At 39.0% G+C, this 23,761-nt stretch overlaps 3 protein-coding genes across 7 annotated transcripts; 2 read left to right on the plus strand and 1 right to left on the minus strand.

Annotated features, from left to right (window-relative positions):
* The first annotated feature begins 1,227 nt into the window (after positions 1-1,227).
* LOC140304725 (lysozyme g-like) lies at positions 1,228-10,159 on the plus strand. 3 transcript variants are annotated; one of them, XM_072383478.1, is made up of 5 exons: positions 1,228-1,393; positions 9,159-9,236; positions 9,356-9,552; positions 9,652-9,802; positions 9,891-10,159. In XM_072383478.1, the coding sequence occupies exons 1-5, from the start codon at positions 1,390-1,392 to the stop codon at positions 10,022-10,024; spliced, it is 564 nt and encodes a 187-aa protein (XP_072239579.1). In that variant the 5' UTR covers positions 1,228-1,389; the 3' UTR covers positions 10,025-10,159. The 3 variants fall into 3 exon arrangements, with proteins under 3 accessions (XP_072239579.1, XP_072239578.1, XP_072239580.1); XM_072383477.1 differs by lacking the exon at positions 1,228-1,393 and adding an exon at positions 8,727-8,904; XM_072383479.1 differs by lacking the exons at positions 1,228-1,393; positions 9,159-9,236 and adding an exon at positions 8,727-8,904.
* On the plus strand, positions 1,923-4,911 carry LOC140304724 (lysozyme g-like). 2 transcript variants are annotated; one of them, XM_072383475.1, is made up of 6 exons: positions 1,923-2,081; positions 2,552-2,651; positions 2,936-3,013; positions 3,196-3,392; positions 4,282-4,432; positions 4,521-4,911. In XM_072383475.1, the coding sequence occupies exons 1-6, from the start codon at positions 1,938-1,940 to the stop codon at positions 4,667-4,669; spliced, it is 819 nt and encodes a 272-aa protein (XP_072239576.1). In that variant the 5' UTR covers positions 1,923-1,937; the 3' UTR covers positions 4,670-4,911. The 2 variants fall into 2 exon arrangements, with proteins under 2 accessions (XP_072239576.1, XP_072239577.1); XM_072383476.1 differs by having other exon boundaries at positions 1,993-2,098.
* Positions 10,160-14,144: 3,985 nt separating the features above from the next.
* On the minus strand, positions 14,145-15,407 carry LOC140304726 (lysozyme g-like). Of its 2 annotated transcripts, none has more exons than XM_072383480.1 (4): positions 15,389-15,407; positions 14,752-14,948; positions 14,502-14,652; positions 14,145-14,413 (listed from the first exon to the last, which is right to left on the minus strand). In XM_072383480.1, the coding sequence occupies exons 1-4, from the start codon at positions 15,390-15,392 to the stop codon at positions 14,280-14,282; spliced, it is 486 nt and encodes a 161-aa protein (XP_072239581.1). In that variant the 5' UTR covers positions 15,393-15,407; the 3' UTR covers positions 14,145-14,279. The 2 variants fall into 2 exon arrangements, with proteins under 2 accessions (XP_072239581.1, XP_072239582.1); XM_072383481.1 differs by lacking the exon at positions 15,389-15,407 and adding an exon at positions 15,068-15,143.
* Positions 15,408-23,761: the final 8,354 nt, after the last annotated feature.

The following is a 23,761-nucleotide window of genomic DNA, read 5'->3' on the forward strand; positions in this document are numbered from 1 at the left end:
AGCGCCAAAAAAAACATTTTTAATATATTTTTAATGGTCAAATTAATTCAGATATATTTACTGCCACTATGTGTGTTTTATGTCACTAATAAATGTCTATATAGATATATTTTGTGATATATTTTTTTAATTAATTTGGGAACATAGTAATTAACTATTTTGACCACCAGGGGGTGCCGCAAACTCCGCCGATGTTTCAGGGGAACAGGATTTCAAACGAGACTGCAGCACCAGAAGAGAGGAAAGCAGCTGATTTCCAGGAAATAGCATCTGGCGCCAGGCATGCAATCATACAACCTGAACAGCATTTATGAGATCGCCAACATAAAGCCCTTCGTTCTGGCCATGTCTAAAGCCAAAAAAAAAAGCATCACAATACCAGGTTCACAAATAATTGGATTGATAATTCAGTTTTTATTTTATTGTAAGAAATAACAATGTTAATTTACAAACTCAGTTAAAGAAAATTGACAGATAGAGTTCTATTGAGCTGAATAACTCAGCTAAAACTGTTACATTAACAAAATACACGATCGTCATCTGCTCAGTAATTGTTGTAAATTAAATGATTTAGTGGACATTTGATAATTATTTAATGTTGTGCAGACCCTGCATGAAAGGGTTAACTTACTTTAAGTGAACTTCAGACCCAGGAGCATCTGATGATAATGACCCAGGAGAGCAGTAACTGAATGAGTCAGTCATTCCTTATCGTTTCACGTGGAGTAGAAATAAACACCCAGAAAGCAGGAAACGGATGTTCAGACTTCAGACTGCGTCTTTGTTGGCTAAATGTTACCGATGATTTACAAGTGTGAAGCTTTGATTATCTCAAATGAGCACAGTACAGCACCTCAGATATCAAATCAATGTTATGTATAGATAAGAGTGATCTGTATCGTGTTAACAAACGCACTACAGGCTGTTAAGAGGACCAATGTTTTCTGCATTTTTATACTGAAGTAACCCACAGATTCCAGGGGAAAACAAGTCAAAAGATGGGAGTGGTGGTGTTTGGTGATGAAATATGAGTTATTCCGACATATATCGAAATAATATTAATAGATGACGCTCATGGCTACTCTTGAATGGGTTATTTAAATATGTGCAAAAAATTATATAGCAACAAATTGATCATTACCTACAGTATATTATTAACGACATTATAATCGGAAAAAGAAGGAACCAATTTCACCGCACTTGTCAGCAATATATAAAAAGTTGTCAGAACGAAAGTGAAAACCGGGGGAAATGGGTATAAAAAGTTGAGTATCGTGTGTTTGCGGCACACTGCTGACAGGAAGCGCTGTGTGGAGCTCATTTAAGCAGCGGACCTCGACGGAGAAACAGACCAGCTTCAAGGGAACATCCCCCGAGGAAACGGAAACAATGAGTGGGTACCACTTGTTACATTGTGGATATAAGGAGCTTGGTTTTATCAGTCAAAAGCTGTGTTGTTGTTGTTGTTTGACTACAACTGTGACTTTTTACAAATACACATTTGTAAAAAAAAAAAGACGCACACAAGTTACAAATAGAATATTTGTATTTGTGGATCGCAAAACACGTGTGCAACTGAAGGCATATTTGTAGATCACCCTCTGTGAATTTGCAGTTATTTTTAGACAAATTTAAGCTAATATAACAGCACTTCCTGTCAGGCAATATTCAAGTATTTATACTCATTTCTCAAGGTTTATTTATAGCCTATTTTCCCCGGTTTCACTGACAACTTTTTGTTATTTGCTATTCTTTTTAAAAAAAAAAACACTTTAAGTATGTCCCGCCCGTGCAACCTAAACGAGTTTTGACGGTGCTTATTTGATTTATCCTAAAGTCTGAAATTCCGAGTTCACAGTTGTATACAAATGTTGCATTTCACCTTATTTTCTGTCATGTCAGGCCCTGGTCAGACTTCATAGCGCCCTCTATAGTATATGAACAGCTGTAAACCAGAGGGACTTTCCATTGGCTGCAAAGCAAAAGTGGAAATCGAAAGTGTCATAAAAGTAGAAACGCGGTTTTCCCCGCGAGCTTCCTCTCAGCAGACAAGACAGCGCGCGACAGCTCCAGCGGGAACGGTGAGGAAGTTTCCAATGTGAGTCAGTCCTATTAATAACTGAGCGGGATTAAATTAGAGTTACCTTAATGCTACAAATACCGTGTGGAGTTGCCGAAATGGAGTAAGTTTTGTTCATTTTAAGTAGCCTTGAGGAGTCTTTGCTGAAGAGCGGGGTGAAATTGTAGTTTCTTATGTTTTCGATTGTAATGTCGTTCTCAGTAAAATATAGTTTTTATCACTTTGTTTCTATATAATATTTTTGCATATATTTTAAATAACCTATTCACGAGTAATCAAGAGCGTCATTTATTAGTATTATTTTCAGGTATTTTTGAATAACTCACATTTCATCCTATCAACACCAAACCACTTGTAGTCTCTCTCTAAGCTCAGTGCAGAACTTCCAGTCTTCACTTTTCCTAAATTTCTTACAGGAGTATTTCCAAATATTTACAGCACCTTTTTTTTTTTTTTGCTTTGCTTCTGCAGAACAGACAGACTCAGCATACAGGATTAGTGAGACAATCTGCGGACATCATGGGAAGCTCCTCCAGTTCTTCCAGCTCTACCAACCATAAGAACGATTCCGGTAGAGTCATCTTTCAGGACCTTGTGGATTCTTTTGATATTTTCAAATTTTCCCCCACCATGAAATCTCTGTAATATCCTAACACAAGCCAAATCTGTTGCATTTGTACGGTGTTTGTCTATTTGTGGTTGTGACGACAAGGGTTAACATGATATTTGCTCTTTACAATTCAGCTGTGTATCTGTACAATAACCTCATGAAATGTTTGAAAAGAATTTCACTTTTACATTGGACTGAGTCCCTTCACTTCCTTGCACTTTTTAAGTGATAACCTCTTTTTATAGACTATGGAGACATCATGGAGGTTGAAACTACCGGAGCTTCGCGGAAAACAGCTCAGCAGGACAATCTTGGTTACGCAGGTGAATACTGCAGCAGAGAAACACAGGAGCTGAAATGATCTTCCAGAGAATAATAATGACGTGACCTTTTATACACTTGAGTACAGAGTAGATTTATTCCTTTAATAACATGAGAACTGATACAAATAAGGTTTGTCAAACTAAGGACTAAGTCATTTTCTCTCTTTAAATTCTCTCTAAAGGTATTCGTGCTTCTCACAAAATGGCAGAGATGGATGAAGAAAGAATGAAGGTCTACAAGAAAAAGATCCACAATGTGGCTTCATTACTTGAAATTGATCCAGTTATCCTTGCTGCCATCATCTCCCGAGAATCCAGGGCTGGAAATAGACTGAAGGATGGCTGGGGAGATTATGGAAAAGCCTGGGGACTGATGCAGGTAAATTACAGTAATTCAGATGCGTGTTTGTGAGGATGATAAATTTAAAAATGTTAGAGGACGACGCCAAAGAGAGGGTGTGTTTGTTCGAAGAGAGATGGTGATAAAGTTATAAACGGACAACTGGAAACTGCCTTTTTTTTCCAGAATGGGTAAAAAAACAAGGAAAAGTTTATCGCATGGCAAGAAGAAATTTGATGAGCAGGTATATGGTTCTCTGTTTATTAGTACGATTACTCAAAGTATACCGTACATTTCCAGTGAAGCCGAGATACAGTTTCAGCTCGGCTGGAGTATTGAATGAAACTACTCCTTGTTCTTCCATTGTTTTCCCTTTTGCATTTTCTGCTCATATTTTCAGAGTTGGGCGAAGCCCATGAGAAGCCCCAAGTGAACCTCACTGGTGCCCCATAAAATTAAATAACTTGTAATAATGTAGACTAATAACTCGTACAATAAAACCTGCTACTCTTAAATGGATGCAACCAGTAAATTAATTTGATTAGAGATCTTTAAGAGAAGATGTAAGAATAAGAGAATATAAAGAAGGGAATGTTGAAAATGATTTTGTGCCTGAGAGCATACATTTGAGCGTCTGAAGTCACTGCCAACTCAAAAACTCAGAGAAACAAAACCCTTTTTCTTTCTCCCTAGAATTGAAAATGTCATTCATTAGATGTGGTCAATTGTAACTCCTCTGCTCTTGCTTTTTATTTTTAAAGTAAATTACTGAGAGAAATTAATGAACGAAACAGGAGCTGTTAGGCTGATATTTTGACCAAAGTAATTCACAGACATCCCATTAAGACTTCAGGAAATTGTGTCACCTTGGGTAATAATGGCATAAAATGTAGGTTAAAGATGCCTTTTTTTAATCACATTTCTGTAGGTTGATATTCATCCAGACGGAGGAAGACATGAACCAAAGGGCAAATGGGACAGTGAGGAACATCTCATCCAAGCCACAGAGATCTTGCTTCTGTTTATTGACAAGATAAGTAAAAAATTTCCAAGGTGGACCAGGGAGCAGCAGCTGAAAGGTTTGTTTTACTCATTGAATAAACTTACAAGTATCACTCCTCTTAACTCTTTGCCTAACTGTATCATCATTTGATTTGGTTTCTGCAGGAGGGTTGGCTGCCTACAACATGGGGGATGGAAACGTCCATTCCTATGGAAAGGTGGATGAAAACACCACAGGTGGAGACTACTCCAATGATGTTGTTGCCAGGGCTCAGTGGTACAAACGGAAGTGTTTTTTTAACAACTGCAGCTAGTAAAGATCTAGACACCACACAGAAACTCTTGCATATCTTGTGTCCAGCTAAATAAAGATAAAGCAGAGCAAACTTAATCCAGCACCACAGGTGGACACTACTCCAATGCTGTTGTTTCCGAAGTTGGTACAAAAGCTCTAACTTTGTGCAGTCGAAGACGTCCACAAAAATGATCACTAATACAGTCTATAAAACATGAAGGAAGTTTGTGTCAATAAACATAATGCAGTGTGAATTCATAAGTTGTCTGTCTCTTGAACTCAAAGTGAACTCTTGCTATGATGATGCACAGCCTTAGCTTTCACCTGTTCTACACCACAACAAGCCTTATCTAATTGTTCTAGTCAAAGAAGGTGTGGACCAAGCCTCAAAACTCCTAGTTTCTAATCTGATGGGATCTGATGGCATTTATGGCAAAAGAGAGCCCAATGCGCAATTATCCCACCACTCAACCCACAGACACCAAAGGATCTGTTACTAGCTTCTCAGTACCAGACACTGCTGGACATCTTCAGATGTTCTTTATCTACATCAGAGGTGGATACATTTTTGGTCCACAGGAAGACTTACTCAGTATTAATGTTATGGCTTCCAGGTGTAGATTACTGTGTGAGTGGGTGATTTGTTTACAAATTAATTTGAATGGTCAACAAGATAAGAAAACGACTGTATGAATTTATCATTTTTTCCCATTAAACGTTTAGGACATTTGGAAAGAGTGTTCATCTGCCAACAGGAAGGTCATTGGTTGGATTCCTGGCTTCTCCGGGCCACTTGACCTTTAGAGTGTAAGTTTGTGTATGATAGAAATAAAGCACTGCTATTTAAGCACTGCCAGCAAAAACCTGTATGACCACCAATAAGGGCCGCGTTTCCCAAATTCGCTAAGAAGCTCTTAGCGCTACAAGCCTCTTAGGAGCGCTAACTTAGACCACTCCTAAGAAGCTCTTAGCGCTAAGAGCTTATCATTTTTTCTTAGCGCTAAGAGCTTCTTAGCGAATCTGGGAAACGAGGCCAAGGGCTGTATGAATGGGTAAATATGACATGTAGTGTAAAAGCACTTTGAGTGGTGAACACAACTAGAAAATTGTCATATAAATGCAGTCATTTTCATTTTAGAATAATGATATTGTCTAATTCAAACCTCAGAGCCAACATTCCCTTTATCATTGAGGTTGGATGTATCATCATTCCATATGAACACAGAGTGAGGACACACAGAAAATGGTGTGCCTGCTTTTGAGATCGGCAAGAGATTTGAAAAGTACTCATCTTGAAACTGAAAATCATTGATCAGAGGTCTTTGGCAACAGTCCAAACCAACTGTGAAGCATTATGATTGCAGAAATGCCTCATGGAGTGGATAACTTGATATATAATATATTGCAGAATATACACATAGATCTATGTGATATAAAGTATATGATATAACACATAATTGAATATATGCTATATTACTATTACTATATTACATTTATAATAAATGTTTTGCCTATTACTGCAAAGAATAGGCAAAACAATGATTTCCTCTATTGTTAATGTATCTTATCAATGAAATTATTATATTTTCTATCTGCCTGCCAATCAAGTAGTTCAGAGGTCATCTGAAACTCAGAGAAGGAAAAGTCAATATGATTCATTTAAATGCATTTAATGATTATTGAATCGTTGGCAGAGGATATCCTCCTCTGTTCTCTGGTAACTCCAAAACTCCTCAATATCTACTTTATAGTTCACCATTAGGAATTCATGGGGAAAGCAGTTAGCAGTTTGTGACCACTAATTTTATACAGCAATTCTGTAATTAACTATTTTAATACTAACCATACGGATACTGAAGATCAAACTGTGATAAGAAAAAGACCATTTTTTAATGTAAGCCTTCTTTATTTGATTCAGAATATTACAGAGTGAGGAAGTCAAGCTTTTTAAAGAAAGACCAATTATGTCCAAATATGTCACAAGGACAGTGTGTTTGAGGAGAGGAATACATGCAGTAAGTTATTTCAACACTACATCTGCTAGATTGCAGGTGATTTTATGACACTAAGCATTTTAACTGACGTTGATGATTAAAAGTCATGGTAGCTACTAGAAATCTCTTTCATTTATCCAGTAATGTCTTACATTTGACATTAGATACGTGGTTTACAGGAATAACATGGAAAACTTCCAGTAAGTTTTATTTTTCATGTCCAGCAGACCGAGCTTCCAGTCTTTTATATAAGCAATAAAAAATAAATAAACACGAAGTATTGGAATACACAGTGTTTGGGTGACTGTGTTATCTGAATTCGGACAAAGCAGGTTGCTTGGGAAGCTTGTTTTTCTCCGCAGTCGTCTGTATTATCTCCTTGCTCTGCGGTACAGTGGATCTGATCTGCTTGAGAGCTGCTCGAAGTTAGCTGAGAGCTTGCTGCTGCCTCTGTTAACCCGTTATCATCAGTGCTCCTTGTTGCAGTCGTTGAGCTGGTTTTCTCAATTACTGTATCCGTTGGAGCATCAGGACGTTTTAATAACCTCCTTATATCAATATCGTTTTATTTTTATAGTTAGGAGATTAGTAGGCTTATCACAATATGACGAGACTAGCAGAATGGCTGAAGGAGAGATGTATGAATGAAGACGACTTGAGCGCCAAAAAAAACATTTTTAATATATTTTTAATGGTCAAATTAATTTTGATATATTTACTGCCACTGTGTGTGTTTTATGTCACTAATAAATAGTTATATTTTGTGATATCATATTTTTTCGAATTAATTTGGGAACATAGTAATTAACTATTTTGACCACCAGGGGGTGCCGCAAACTCCGCCGATGTTTCAGGGGAACAGGATTTCAAACGAGACTGCAGCACCAGAAGAGAGGAAAGCAGCTGATTTCCAGGAAATAGCATCTGGCGCCAGGCATGCAATCATACAACCTGAACAGCATTTATGAGATCACCAACATAAAGCCCTTCGTGCTGGCCATGTCTAAAGCCAAAAAAAGGATCACAATACCAGGTTCACAAATAATTGGATTGATAATTTAGTTTTTATTTTATTGTAAGAAATAACAATGTTAATTTACAAACTCAGTCAGAAAATTGACAGATAGAGTTCTATTTAGCTGAATAACTCAGCTAAAACTGTTACATTAACAAATTACACGATCGTCATCTGCTCAGTAATTGTTGTAAATTAAATGATTTAGTGGACATTTGATAATTATTTACTGTTGTGCAGACCCTGCATGAAAGGGTTAACTTACTTTAAGTGAACTTCAGACCCAGGAGCATCTGATGATAATGATTCAGGAGAGCAGTAACTGAATGAGTCAGTCATTCCTTATCGTTTCACGTGGAGTAGAAATAAACACCCAGAAAGCAGGAAACGGATGTTCAGACTTCAGACTGCGTCTTTGTTGGCTAAATGTTACCGATGATTTACAAGTGTGAAGCTTTGATTATCTCAAATGAGCACAGTACAGCACCTCAGATATCAAATCAATGTTATGTATAGATAAGAGTGATCTGTATCGTGTTAACAAACGCTCTACAGGCTGTTAAGAGGACCAATGTTTTCTGCATTTTTATACTGAAGTAACCCACAGATTCCAGGGGAAAACAAGTCAAAAGATGGGAGTGGTGGTGTTTGGTGATGAAATATGAGTTATTCCGAAATATATCGAAATAATATTAATAGATGACGCCCATGGCTACTCTTGAATGGGTTATTTAAATATGTGCAAAAAAATTATATAGCAACAAATTGATCATTACCTACAGTATATTATTAACGACATTATAATCGGAAAAAGAAGGAACAAATTTCACCGCACTTTTCAGCAATATATAAGGCCTGACGTGATAGCAAAATAAGGTGAAATGCAACATTTGAATACAACTGTGAAGTCGGAATTTCCTCCTTTAGGATTAATCAAATAAGCACGGCCAAAGGTAATTTAGGCTGTCGTTCCTTCTTTTGTGTCGTTCATCTTTGAGAGTTGTGGATCCCCCTGACCTAAAGAATCCTGATACAGGCAGCTAAAAACCACCTTTGGATTAAATAACAAAAAGTTGTCAGAACGAAAGTGAAAACCGGGGGAAATGGGTATAAAAAGTTGAGTATCGCGTGTTTGCGGCACACTGCTGACAGGAAGCGCTGTGTGGAGCTCATTTAAGCAGCGGACCTCGACGGAGAAACAGACCAGCTTCAAGGGAACATCACCCGAGGAAACGGAAACAATGGGTGGGTACCACTTGTTACATTGTGGATATAAGGAGCTTGGTTTTATCAGTCAAAAGCTGTGTTGTTGTTGGGTTTTTTTTTTTTTTTGTCTTTCGACTTTTCTTTGTAAAACTCCAGCTGTAGTTTTATACATAAACAATATAGTGACACTAGTTTATCAGGATAAAGGCTGCGTTGGATGTTCAATGGTTAGTTCCAGTCATGTCGTCGCACTTTGTGCTAATGTTGGTATCTTTTGACCTAAACTCTCGTAGGTTACGGAGACATAATGGCAGTGAAAACTTCTGGAGCTTCGCAGCAAACAGCTCAGCAGGACCGTCTGGATACAGCGGGTAAACACCAGCCAGTCAAGCAGCGCACAAGAATAGTTTTTATCTGAATTATACACTAACAAAGAAATGTCCATGCAATTCAGGATAATACTGTTCTCTGTCTTCTTTTTTCTAAATAGGGGTGGGTGCATCACACACAATGGCGAAAACAGATGCTGACAGAATGAGGAAATACGAATCAAAAATCAAAAACGTGGGAAGGAGACATGGAATTGCTCCATGTCTTATCGCCGCCATCATTTCAAGAGAATCCAGGGCAGGAAATGCTCTGCAGAATGGTTGGGGGGACCATGGAAACGCCTGGGGACTGATGCAGGTTCTGACAAATACAGTTGACCTCGCATCCTATTTGTAGAGCCTTACACCGCAGTGTGCGAACAACAGTGTTCACCCCATTCCTGTTCCATTTTTGTAGGTTGATGTTAATCCAAACGGAGGTGGACACACTAGACAGGGTGCGTGGGACAGTGAGGAACACCTCAATCAAGCCACTGGGATCCTTGTTCAATTCATCGGGCGGATCCAAAGCAAATTCCCTGGCTGGACCAGAGATCAGCAGCTAAAAGGTTTGTTTCACTGAACAAATGAAGTAACACGTGTATCACCTCTCTTCATACTTTTGTCAGCAACTTTCGTTTGTTTTCATTACTGCAGGAGGGATAGCAGCCTACAATATGGGGGATGGAAATGTCCATTCCTATGAAAACGTGGATGCCAACACAACAGGTCGGGACTACTCCAATGATGTTGTTGCCAGGGCTCAGTGGTATGAAAACAATTTTTTTTAACGGCAACAGCTGATGGAAATCTACAAATGACACACTTGTGCATCTTGTGCCCAGTTTAAGAAGCATGTAACGGTCATTAATATGTGCAACAGATGTACATCTGAAAACTGCTAAATAAATGCTTGTTTTCCTGTGTATCTTGTGTCCTGTGTACCTTTTTTGCATTCAAACCAGTCTATGTGTGATGGAGTAATATGGCCCAGGTGAAATGTGAAAGAACATCAGCATTCCAAATTAAAGGCGCATTTCCATTGTTAACAGGTAGGAAAAAATTGTTAGAAAAAAATACCACAAGTGTCTGTGTTGTGCTCTCACATGGTCCCAGATCTTTATGAGATCCCCCCACGTCTAATAAACCAGCTGTAACCAGTACATGTTCTGCAGCAACAAGCACCCTTTAATTCACCCGATTAACTGCAATGTTTCAGACTCAAAACCACCACGAGAAGGTCATAGTAAGTGGGTCTGTTTCTTGTAAGTCACATGGTTCCCCAAACCCCTCAGTGTCATGTCTGTGTCCCTGTGTGTTCCGTTTCCTGTTATTGTGGCATTTTTATTGTTCCCGTTTTATTTCTCCCTAATTAATGCTCATTTATCTCACCTGTGTCTCGTTGTTGTTGTCTCTGTTTAATATATATTCTCGTGGTTTTCCTCCTTTCTTTGCCAGATTGTCACCTCAGCTCCGTTGTGTTCAGCACGCTCTCTCAGCCTCTGGTTTGCCTTGTGCTCTGTGCCTTGTGTTTATTGCTAGTTTCTTTTCTGTTTTTTTGCCAATCAGTTTTTCCAGGATCGCTGTGATTTTTTTTAGTTACCCCTGTGGTTACCTTTTGTTCATTAAATACTTTTAACTCTTCTGTTTTTCATGCCTTTGGGTCCTCATCCTACCTGGGCTCTGCTTGAAACCCTGACACAGAGTTCTCAAAGGGGAAATGCATTTTCCATTTATTATAACTCGGCTCAGTTTTGGTCGAATATAATAGAAAGATAACATGAAACAAAGAATAACGACGGAAACTCGCACTAGTAATGCATGAGGAACTGAATGATTGCTCATAAGTGGGAGTGATCCATCTAATGAAGTGCACCTAAACACACTGAATCACATGATAGACCATGTGGAGAGCAGTCATGCACAGCAGCAGTGTCTTTAGGTGTCCCAGTAAGACCTGACAAGTCCAACATTGAAACTATAACCCTTGTAACTAACTAACTAACTGTAACTATAATATTATTATATTATATTATTATACCATAATAACTCTTATTAATAGTCAATAGTAATAACTGGACCAGTAACAGAAGGAACTAAGCTTTTTTGAGAGCTTTTGAGCTTTTTTTTTTTTTTTTTAAGAGCCAGTATCTTGAACATCAATAACGACACAGACAACAGTGGGTTTAAATTTCTGTGGCTACTTATTATTATTGCAAGTCTACAGATCAGTTGTAAACATAACACTTGTTGAGGAACAATAAATAGAAAATACACTAAAATAATAATAAAAAATTTTTAAAAAACCATTGTTCCCAGAGTAAGTCTTTATTGTGTCGGAGCCCTTCTCCGATCAATGTCAGTGTGTCGTCTTTATTTCAGTCCTACCGCACAGTCCGTGGGAAAGGAAGAGCTGAGAAATCCTGCGCACATCTCAGGTTCACTACCAGTAGTTCGGCTCGCCACCCAGTTCATACTGGGAATCTCTGGATCTCGGAAGGCACTCCAGTGGATGATGGAATGTGGCTGTGTCCTTTCCCTAATAGTGTCATCAAAAACCTGACTTAGAGACAGGCCAGATGAGATCAAAATGTCTCGTTACATTCATTTTCTAATCTCCCATGAATTATCACCAATCAACAACAGTTTTCTGCATTAATTAGTTCAAATCATGGTCTCAAAAAGAGTTTAGTTGTGCAACAAAAATATATCTTTAGTTCAAGTGTTCATTTGAAGTTGTGTAACTATAAATACATTCAAAGTGCGTCTTATAATCGTGTTCAAATACACAATTCAAATTAATAACCATTTACAAGTAATCAAATTATGGTTTTACTTCACAAAAATAAAATAAAATACTACGGAGTACCCCTTTAATTTGGTCAAAATCGCATTAAATGCAGTAAACATTCATAGTTACTAGAGGTATTGATGCTCAACGTGCTTAATTATCTCCCCTTGCACCGGTAACAGTGAACCTCTTTAACTACCATAAACATAAAATATAAATTCAAATTCAACACCAAATAATCATGTAGCAGGACCCAGACTAATACACCATTAGAATCACGAACAGTCTCAGACAGAGTAGTGTTACCAAGTAGCCCAAATATCAGCTGCCTAACCATTATCTTACCAGTTTTTACAGTGTTTTAACTCACCGCCGAGTCAATGTGTGAACAAACTTTACAGCATTTCACCTCGGCAGACCCGCGAAAATCATCCGGTCTCTCACACTGTTCTGTAAAGCCAGCTAATGACGAGAAATGCTATCTGTCTGAGGCAACCCACAGACTTATATACGTATTTATGTCTATGTGGCAACAAACGTCAAATGTACGCGTCAGAAAGTTATGACAGGAAGCAGAACCGATCACCTGCGCTGATGGGGTTCACTGATTCGTTATTTGGGGAGCTGTCATACTGAGCCCTTCACTGCTACTCGGAAAACACAGAGTTTGACGTAATTCTCCCTTCAGCACACAATTTCACAATTTTGTACCCTGCCTCTCACCTAATGACAGCTGATATAGGCTCCAGCTTTTCTGCAACCCTGAGTTGGATTAAGCGGGTATAGAAAATGGATGGACGATTTGTAACTGTCATGAATGTTTTCTCAAACAGTCCCACTCCAAACTCTACTATGGCCAAGACCACAAAGCTGTCAAAGGACACCAGAAATAAAATTGTAGACCTGCACCAGGCTGGGAAGACTGAATCTGCAATAGGTAAGCAGTTTGGTGTGAAGAAATCAACTGTAGGAGCAATTATTACAAAATGGAAGACATACAAGACCACTGATAATCTCCCTCGATCTGGGGCTCTACGCAAGATCTCACCTCGTGGTGTCAAAATGAGAATAAGAACGGTGAACAAAAACCCCAGAACCACACGGGGGGACCTAGTGAATGACCTGCAGAGAGCTGGGACCAAAGTAACAAAGGCTACCATCAGTAACACACTACACCGCCAGGGACTCAAATCCTGCAGTGCCAGACGTGTCCCCCTGCTTAAGCCAGTACATGTCCAGGCCCGTCTGAAGTTTGCTAGACAGCATTTGGATGATCCAGAAGAGCATTGGGAGAATGTCATATGATCAGATTAAACCAAAATAGAACTCAACTCGTCATGTTTGGAGTAGAAAGAATGCAGAGTTGCATCCAAAGAACACCCTACCTACTGTGAAGCATGGGGGTGGTAACATCATGCTTTGGGGATGTTTTTTTGCAAGGGGACCAGGACGACTGATCTGTTTTAAGGAAAGAATGAATGGGGCCATGTATCATGAGATTTTGAGTGAAAACCTCCTTCCATCTGCAAGGGCATTGAAGATGAAACGTGGCTGGGTCTTTCAGCATGACAATGATCCCAAACACACCACCCGGGCAATGAAGGAGTGGCTTCATAAGAAGCATTTCAAGGTTCTGGAGTGGCCAAGCCAGTCTCCAGATCCCAACCCCATAGAAAATGTGTGGAGGGAGTTGAAAGTCTGTGTTACCCAGCGACAGCCCCAAAACATCACTGCTTTAGAGGAGATCTGCATGGAGGAATGGGCCAAAATACCAGCAACAGTGTGTGAAAACCTTGTGAAGACTTACAGAAAATGTTTGACCTCTGTCATTGCCAACAAAGGGTATATAACAAAGTATTTGAGATTAACTTTTGTTATTGACCAAATACTTATTTTCCACCATAATTTGCAAATAAATTCTTTAGAAATCAGACAATAGGATTTTCTGGATTTTTTTTCTCATTTTGTCTCTCATATTCGAGGTATACCTATGATGAAAATTACAGGCCTCTCTCATCTTTTTAAGTGGGAGAACTTGCACAATTGGTGGCTGACTAAATACTTTTTTGCCCCACTGTAGACTGGTTAGAATGCAAAAAAGGTACACAGGACACAAGATACACAGGAAAACAAGCATTTATTTTGCAGTTTTCAGATGTACATCTGTTGCACATATTAATGACCGTTACTTGCTTCTTAAACTGGGCACAAGATACACAAGTGTGTCATTTGTCGATTTCCATCAGCTGTTGCCGTTAAAAAAAATTGTTTTCATACCACTGAGCCCTGGCAACAACATCATTGGAGTAGTCCCGACCTGTTGTGTTGGCATCCACGTTTTCATAGGAATGGACATTTCCATCCCCCATATTGTAGGCTGCTATCCCTCCTGCAGTAATGAAAACAAACTAAAGCTGCTGACAAAAGTATGAAGAGAGGTGATACACGTGTTACTTCATTTGTTCAGTGAAACAAACCTTTTAGCTGCTGCTCTCTGGTCCAGCCAGGGATTTTGCTTTGGATCCGCCCGATGAAATGAACAAGGATCCCAGTGGCTTGATTGAGGTGTTCCTCACTGTCCCACGCACCCTGTCTAGTGTGTCCACCTCCGTTTGGATTAACATCAACCTACAAAAATTGAACAGGAATGGGCTGAACACTGTTGTTCGCACACTGCGGTGTAAGGCTCTACAAATAGGATGCGAGGTCAACTGTATTTGTCAGAACCTGCATCAGTCCCCAGGCGTTTCCATGGTCCCCCCAACCATTCTGCAGAGCATTTCCTGCCCTGGATTCTCTTGAAATGATGGCGGCGATAAGACATGGAGCAATTCCATGTCTCCTTCCCACGTTTTTGATTATTGATTCGTATTTCCTCATTCTGTCAGCATCTGTTTTCGCCATTGTGTGTGATGCACCCACCCCTATTTAGAAAAAAGAAGACAGAGAACAGTATTATCCTGAATTGCATGGACATTTCTTTGTTAGTGTATAATTCAGATAAAAACTATTCTTGTGCGCTGCTTGACTGGCTGGTGTTTACCCGCTGTATCCAGACGGTCCTGCTGAGCTGTTTGCTGCGAAGCTCCAGAAGTTTCCACTGTCATTATGTCTCCGTAACCTACGGGAGTTTAGGTCAAAAGATACCAACATTAGCACAAAGTGCGACGACATGACTGGAACTAACCGTCGAACATGCAGTGTTCATCCTGATGAACTGGTGTTTAGCCTATGTATAAAACTGCAGCTGGAAAGAAAAGTCGAAAGGCTAAAAAACAAAACAACAACAACAAAAAAAATACTTGACTCGTACAACTGATAAAACCATGCTACTTATATCCACAATGTAACAAGTGGTACCCACTCATTGTTTCCGTTTTCTCGGGTGATGTTCCCTTGAAGCTGGTCTGTTTCTCTGTTCTATTCAGCTGCTTGAGCTCACGGCGCTTCCTCTCAGCAATGTACCGCAAACACATTATACTCAAGTATTTATAACAATTTTCCCCGGTTTATTTATACCCATACCCAGTTTATTTTTACCAAGCTTTCCCTTTCGCTCGATAACTTTTTTCAATTTGCTATTTAAAAAAAACAAAACATTTTAAGTGTGCACCCCCGAAGGAACCTTAACGACTTTTGGCGATGTTCAGTTGTGTTATAATTGGCTTTGTTCTTAGACATTATAAATTCATATTCTGTATTTTATATTCTGTGCTCAGTCATGACATGTTGGTCGAACGAAAAGGATATGAATGGGATGAATAAAATGTTCTGTGAGAACAGTTTTAATCATGTGCTCTGGTTCATTCGAGAAATTACACGGGAGATGACCCAAGTTGTTTAATCTGGTGCACTTAATCAGTCAATCAATCAATCAAACTTTATTTTTATAACACTTTTCATACAAGAAAATGTAACACAAAGTGCTTCACAAGATAGAAGAAAATAAAACAAAACAGTGAAACCCAAGGCCACATACAGACACGCACATCTATATGCACACACACACCCACATACATCCACACATACTGGAAGAAAGAAGTAAAGATTAAGTAAAACATAATAAACTGAGGCAGAGCTGCGCGAAGTAAGGTAAAGCACAGAACTGCACAATCATGTCAAGGAAAAACAAGAAGGATCCTGAACAATTTAGCTAACATTCCAAAACTGCTACGAGCAAAGAAAAATATTACAAAATAGTATCAAGAATCTGGGCCCTTAGGTCAAAGCATGCATGCAAGGTAACAGTGATCAATAACCAACCAAAGATCTGATGTCTGACAACACAAGCGCGATGCTGTGGCACTGCTAAGGAAAAAGTTAGCAGCACAAGGCCACATGGCTCATCTAAAAAATAAATAAATGAGGAATTAAGACAAATAGAAAAATAGAATAAACCTTTGTCTTTGATTCTAATTTGTATGGAAATATGTTATTGCATCATGTGATGTTATAAGAAACTCTGATGTCACACTGTTGGTACCACATGAAGTGTTACTAATTCAAATGGAGCAGAAAAAAATACTTAATGCTGATCTGTGGATGGCTCAGCATCACGAAACACAGCCACTGGTAAGAATTAAATAGAATTTAGTATAAAGTAACAAGTGAGAATTAAGCAGATCATGCTGAAATTTTATCAAAAGCACTCTGAGTTGAATTAAGAGGACAGACAATATTTATCTCAAAAAGGTTAATCAGTTACTCATTGAGAAGAAATGGCTGCTTTCTTGATGCTGTGCTGCTCCCAAAATGAACTCTAACCACAAACATTTCTGTCCTGCAGCAGCAACACAGGAGCAGAAACTGCAGTGGAGGAGTTCAGCAGAACTAACATACGGATGAGACTAAGTCTCATCGGGGGGGTGGAGATACAACAATTAATCATAGTTTACTAACACTTCTCAAGTTTTTACCAAAATTCTGTGTCTTTGTCTTTCTTTTGTCTTTTGTTCTATGTTGTCTTGTGTTTCGTCTTTGTGTTGCTGTGTTCTCTAAATGGTTTCAAGTTTTTCCACAGAAAAAGTTGATGGTACTGGATTTCACATTAATGCTGTACAGCAGGTTGGTGAGTATTTTGGTACTGTCCTAAAACATGGTTTCTATCAACTGGCCAGTTGTTTTGTTGTTGTTTTTCGGTTTATTTATTTGTTTTTGTTTGGGGTTCATATGAAAACTTAATTTGTCGACCAATGAATACTGGGATTGAACCTGTTAAAAGGGAATTCCTGAATATAAAACATTGTGAAAATGAAATGTTGTGCTGCTCGGTTCTCTCTCCTGCTAACATTCATCCACAGCTTAAATTAACTGCATCGGCAGCAGAACCTCTACAGGACTCACAGCCAAGTGACTGACAAGACGTCAGTCTGAAATTCTGGGAGCCACGATCATCATGCCAAGATCATGGTTGAACAACCACACAACCTTCAACCACTGTCAACAAAATAATCTGAATTATCTCCTGAATTGTCCCAAAGAAAAAGATTAGTTAGGGAAAACGGGTGGTAAAGACCCCTTTGTGGAAGTGAAGTGCTGGTAACCTCTCCTTCCTAGTTAGCTCAGACTGCTGAACTGAGGTTCAGCCAGAAGGACAACCAAACACCAAGCAGTGACAGGATTGGACCAGAAGACACTGAGCTGCACTGCACCACTCTGCACAATGTTATCATAAAATTTTCACTCAAAAGAAATTGTCAGTTTTTACACTATCATTACTCATCTGTTCTCAACAGGGTCATATCTTCGTATTCACATCATGTTTAAATGTCTGTACTGTATTGTTTTGTGTTTTGTGATGTTCCTCTTTAGTTTAATGATTTTAAGTAGACCAATTATTAATCATAGGAATTCAGACATATGTCCATTGCCATTGGTGTGAATCGGCTGTTCGGAGCGGGACCTTAGGCACTGAAAGGTAATTAAGTGGTCTGTCGCCAAGGGGGAATGGGGCCATAGGAGAATTTTCCCGGATATCAGCCATCGGGTTTTTCGCTCCTATTCGCTGCGAACAGTGGACGATCCTGATGGTGATGTTAATTGCCTTAAGCACTTGTTGAGTTTCAATATTTTATAAATTGTTGTAGCTTAGTTAATTATTGTTATGTGTTGTAATGGTACTTATGGGTGAGCAGGGTCTTGCCACTGCTTAAACCACATATAGTTTTGGGCCAAAATTAACTAAGATTCTACACAGAGATTGGGTTAGGGGCCACACACACACACACTAATTTTAAGACATATTGAAACATTGATTAATTTATTCCTTGCATACACGTACAGGCGTGATACTTATAGCTTTTAAGAAATGTGCTCATTTCAGAGTTATGATCAGTTGAGTAATGAAGGTTGAACTATTCTGGGAAAGAGGTTCTGTTCCCAGCATCATGATAAACACTCCTGATACAGAAAGGTTTAGCTAACGCATTACAATTATTTTACACATGCATATGCAATGAAAACTTGCTTGCTGCTGATAATTGCAAAGAAGAACAGCTTACACATAACAGCTCACATAATGAAGTTATATAAAAAGAGGGATAACAAGAATCTCCTGTCTGGTTGTGTGTCTCATTTAGTTGACATGATTAAATCATGTCAAAAGGGGGAGTTGTTATAATTGGCTTTGTTCTTAGACATTATAAATTCATATTCTGTATTTTACTAAATAACCTATGTTCCTAGCTGGTACTTTTCCACTCTGCTCATACTGCACAACAGATGACCTTAAATGGTCCAAGACCTTAGAATGACATAAACAACTGGGTCAGACAAAACATCTCTAGTAGAGTAGATAGGTCTGGTACATTAGATCCACGCCTAAAAACAGCACACACACACACATTGTTTATCACATCCAAAGAACACAACAAGGACAGCAGCTGGCCTGATCATGCCACTAAAAACTGGCCAATTATACTCTGACAAGTGTGAATACAACTTCTGTGAGATAAAGCTGAATATAAATATGACATGTTTCCGGACATCGGGGCTCGGCCTGACGGATTTCCTGCGGGAGCTCTGGCACTCCGAGTCCAGCGCTGCAATATACTCTACTTGTGACCACTAATAAATACTTTTTAATAAACGATTTCTCCAGCTTATTCTTGAGCTTCCAATGAAAAAATCGGACTAACAGTTGATTTATCCTAAAGTCTGAAATTCCGAGTTCACAGTTGTTTTCAAATGTTGCATTTCACCTTATTTTCTGTCATGTCAGGCCCTGGTCAGACTTCATAGCGCCCTCTATAGTATATGAACAGCTGTAAACCAGAGGGACTTTCCATTGGCTGCAAAGCAAAAGTGGAAATCGAAAGTGTCATAAAAGTAGAAACGCAGTTTTCCCCGCGAGCTTCCTCTCAGCAGACAAGACAGCGCGCGACAGCTCCAGCGGGAACGGTGAGGAAGTTTCCAATGTGAGTCAGTCCTATTAATAACTGAGCGGGATTAAATTAGAGTTACCTTAATGCTACAAATACCGTATATGTGTATGTGATCTGATGGCATTCATGGCAAGAGAGCCCAATGTGCAATTATCCCACCACTCAACTCACAGAGACCAAAGGATCTGTTACTAGCTTCTCAGTACCAGACACTGCTGGACATCTTCAGATGTTCTTTATCTACATCAGACGTGGATACATTTTTGGTCCACAGGAAGACTTACTCAGTATTAATGTTATGGCTTCCAGGTGTAGATTACTGTGTGAGTGGGTGATGTGTTTACAAATTAATTCGAATGGTCAACAAGATAAGAAAACTACTGTATGAATTTATCATTTTTTCCCTTTAAACATTTAGGGGGTGACATTTGGAAAGAGTGTTCATCTGCCAACAGGAAGGTTATTGGTTGCATTCCTGACTTCTCTGGGCCACTTTACTTTTAGAGTGTAATTTTGTGTATGATAGAAATAAAGCACTGCTATTTAAGCACTGCCAGCAAAAACCTGTATGGCCACCAATAAGGGCTGTATGAATGGGTGAATATGACATGTAGTGTAAAAGCACTTTGAGTGGTGAACACAACTAGAAAAGTGACATATAAATGCAGTCATTTTCATTTTAGAACAATGTTAAATATTGTCTAATTCAAACCTCAGAGCCAACTTTCTCTTTATCATTGAGGTGGGATGTATCATCATTCCATATGCATCATATCCGTATGCAACTCATACCATGCCACCGTAAATCACATCTTCGTAGAGGCTCGCCATGTCATTCAAAAAGTTCTGCACAGGAAATCATTTATTGTGCCTACCTTTCTTGTTTATTTGTCCTAAACAGCCAACAGCACCTATGCTTACTTAACTGTTATATTCGTAAATCAGAATTTTAAGGGTGTCGAACATGTAATGTCTACTCACGTTCTTATCTTTCGCCTACCTTCTACCCTCCCAGACACCGAATTCTTCTCACCATCTTCCTTTTCTCTCAATATTTTTTCCACAATTTTCCTCATTTCTTCTTAGTGAATCTAAAATGTGAAGAATGTGAAGTCTGAAAATACATTTGTTCAGTTTTCTATCTTATCAATGAAATTATTATATTCTCTATATAAGGCTGCAAGTAAAGACAGGAGGGAAAAACAAACACCACCACTCCCATCTTTTGTCCTTTTCCCCCCTGGGATCTGTTGGTAACTTCTGTGTAAAAATGCAGAAAACAGTGGTCCTCTTAACAGCCTGTAAGATCTAATGCATTTGTTAACACGGATTTAATACAGATCATTCTAATCTATACATAATATTGATATGATATCTCAGGATTTGTATTGTGCTAATTTGAGATAAGCACTTTACAAGTTTCCCACTTGTAAATCATCAGTGAAGTTTCGCTCACAAAGATGCAGTCTGAAGTCTGAGCAACCATTTCTTGCTTTTTGGGTGTTTGTATTTAACTCCACATGAAATGATAGATAATGACTGACTCATTCAGCTACACTGAACTTCTAACTGCATCATCAAACATCCTCATAAATCACACGTTCCTGGGTTCATTTAAAGTAAGTTAACCCTTTCATGCAGAGTCTCCACAACAGTAAACAATTATCAAATGTTCACTAAATCATTTCATGTACAAAAATTATTTTACTGAGTTTGTAAATTAACATTGTTATTTCTTACAATAAAATAAAAACTAAATTATGTATCAAATCATTTGTGTAGCCACCTTGGTATTGATCTGATAGACGGACAACTGTCCATTCCTATTTTTTAGAAATCAGTTGCTTTCCTCTCTTCTGGTGTTACGGTGAGTTTTGCTTGCCTGCTGAGATCTGCACGCACCCTTCGGGAGCACGCTTCTGGGGAAGCCAGAGACCCTGCGATGATTTCTGCAGCAGAACAGTGGTGTGCACAGACTTTTTGAAGGGCAGGGGTGGAAAGTAAAAAAAAAGGGCACACCACTCCGCGTCCTCACCACTGTAGAGGGCACTTTGGCTCACAAGAGGGCACTTTAGCACAAGTTTTGGCTCCTAAGGGGGCAGTTTAGCACACGTGTTGGCTTCCAAGACGGCACTTTAGCATGTGTTTTGGCTCCCAAGAGGGCAGATTAGCACACGTTTTGATTCCCAAGAGGGCGGTTTAGCACATGTTTTGGCTCCTAAGGGGGCACTTTAGCACTGGTTTTGGCTCCCAAGAGGGCACTTTAGCACACATTTTGACTCCTGGGAGGGCACTTTAGCACACATTTTGGCTCCTGGGAGGGCAGTTTAGCACACGTTCTTTAGCATGCGTTTTTCAACAATTTTCTTTCTGATTTGTGAAAACTTTATTTGGTCTGTGAAAATGCAAAATGGTCAAGATGGAACCAAGATGTCTGGGCTTTCCTTACAGAAATCATATGAGGAAGATAACACCTAAAGACAGACGTGTTGTTTTGCATGCACCTTAGAGTATAAGTAAGACCTGGTTTATATCTGAGGTCTTACCTCTGATGCAATACTCTGTATTACTCTATATATACTAAAGAATTTTCTCCACAAAAGAATCTTGCTTCTTGTCTCATTGATTCCAGCCTCATTTACTTTGACTCTTGCTCCTTCAAGCAAATATAAGAAATTCTCCAAATTCACTTAAAACTGTCCAAACTATTGCTTGTTTAAACCATTTTACTCTTATGCATCTAGAAACTAGACTTTCATAATGTGTTTGCATGAGGCCACCCTCTGCCTTTGATTCACATATTCCTGTTGTATCCTGTGTTTTTTAGTTTCTGAACAAGGAAAGTCTTTACTTGTTCTGTTTAGGTGTTGGGTTTCATTTCGGTCCACAAATGTATGACACTGAAATTCTTTGCAAGATAGATCTGAGCAAGAACAATGCAAACCAACTACTCTGATAATCAGAGGATGCTGCTTGTTTCTGTTACATGACGACGATCAAACTTGGAAAGCTGTTGAAAATGTTTGTGCTGGGACTCTAATTCTAACATAGGCATGACTTTGAGCATGGATGGTTGTCTGTCTCTTTGTGTTTGGACTGACAACTGGCATACTCTGCCATTCTGGCTATGGCAACAAGGATAGGTTCCAGCCCTCCTGGACCCTGAACAGGATAGAGCTGCTAAAGATAGGAATGGAAATTCCTGACTGTAGATGTAGCAATGACAAAAGCTCCTGGAACTCACAAAATGCCTTCCATAGCCCCTTTAGCATATACTGCATAATTTTTTTATGAAGGGTAAGGAGAAATTACCAGCTCACAATTCTCTGGTGCTGCAACATGAACACCAGTATTTACTTAGTTTGATAAAGTGATACTGAGATTATTTCACCTAGATATGAGGTCAGGTTCAGTGTTAGAAGCTAGTTGAGAACGAATCAACTATATATTCTACTTTTGTAGCTTTTCTCTCTCTTCCACACTTCCTTCTATAGTGTAGTTCATCTTTGGAGTTGTAGATCCCTCTCTGATCTAAAAAATCCTGGAAAAAGGCAGCTAAAAAAGATCCAAATCAGATACCTGACCCACTTTAGTAGAGTGAATTCCACAGAGCAAGGAGCAGTGGATTTACTCTGATCTAATCTCATTATCTTTTGTCCTCCACCACATCTGTCATGGGGTTACTGCTGAAATTACACTTATTCTGTCTCACACAAACAACAGAGACCCTCAGAATTAAGACTTCTACTGTGAGACTTATCAGCGGTGCAGAAATAGTCAATGGGATTGTTTTCTTATGGTACAAAGTCTCGTTCCTATATTCAAACTTTCTTATTAACATAATCTGAAGTGAAGAATTTATATCTTTATGTATGGACTTGTTTTACAGCCACAGGACATGGGTACCTTGTGTCACGTTTCCAGGAAGGAGGACCCAAGTGTGAACTCATAGCAGGTAAGAGGTAAAGGAAAACTAAACTCTGTTTATTGGGAAAATGTAACAAAAAGCACAGCCAAGCCAGAACCCCATAAAACTCAAAAAACCTAAGACAAAACAAAACCCGACTAACACTTTGCATGACCAGGAACAAGAACTGACTCAAATCCTTGAATAGACAACACGGAGGATCTGGCAAATGCTGTGAACAAACAGGGAGACTAAATAACTTTTCTGCTCTTGTGATAATTAATTAGTTTTCATGCCCTCTTCAGTCACAGCATGTGATAAACAGAGGAGCTTCCTGAGCAATAAGCTTGTTGCAGCCGCTACTTCAATCAGTGTGGTTACATGCGGACAATCGGATCAGATTAATCGCTAAATTACAATAAGATTGAGTTATTCAGCTCATGTAACA

Source organism: Leuresthes tenuis, unplaced genomic scaffold (assembly GCF_036924035.1).
Source record: "Leuresthes tenuis unplaced genomic scaffold, fLeuTen1.0.hap1 SCAF_4, whole genome shotgun sequence".
Classification (NCBI taxonomy): Eukaryota; Metazoa; Chordata; class Actinopteri; order Atheriniformes; family Atherinopsidae; genus Leuresthes; species Leuresthes tenuis.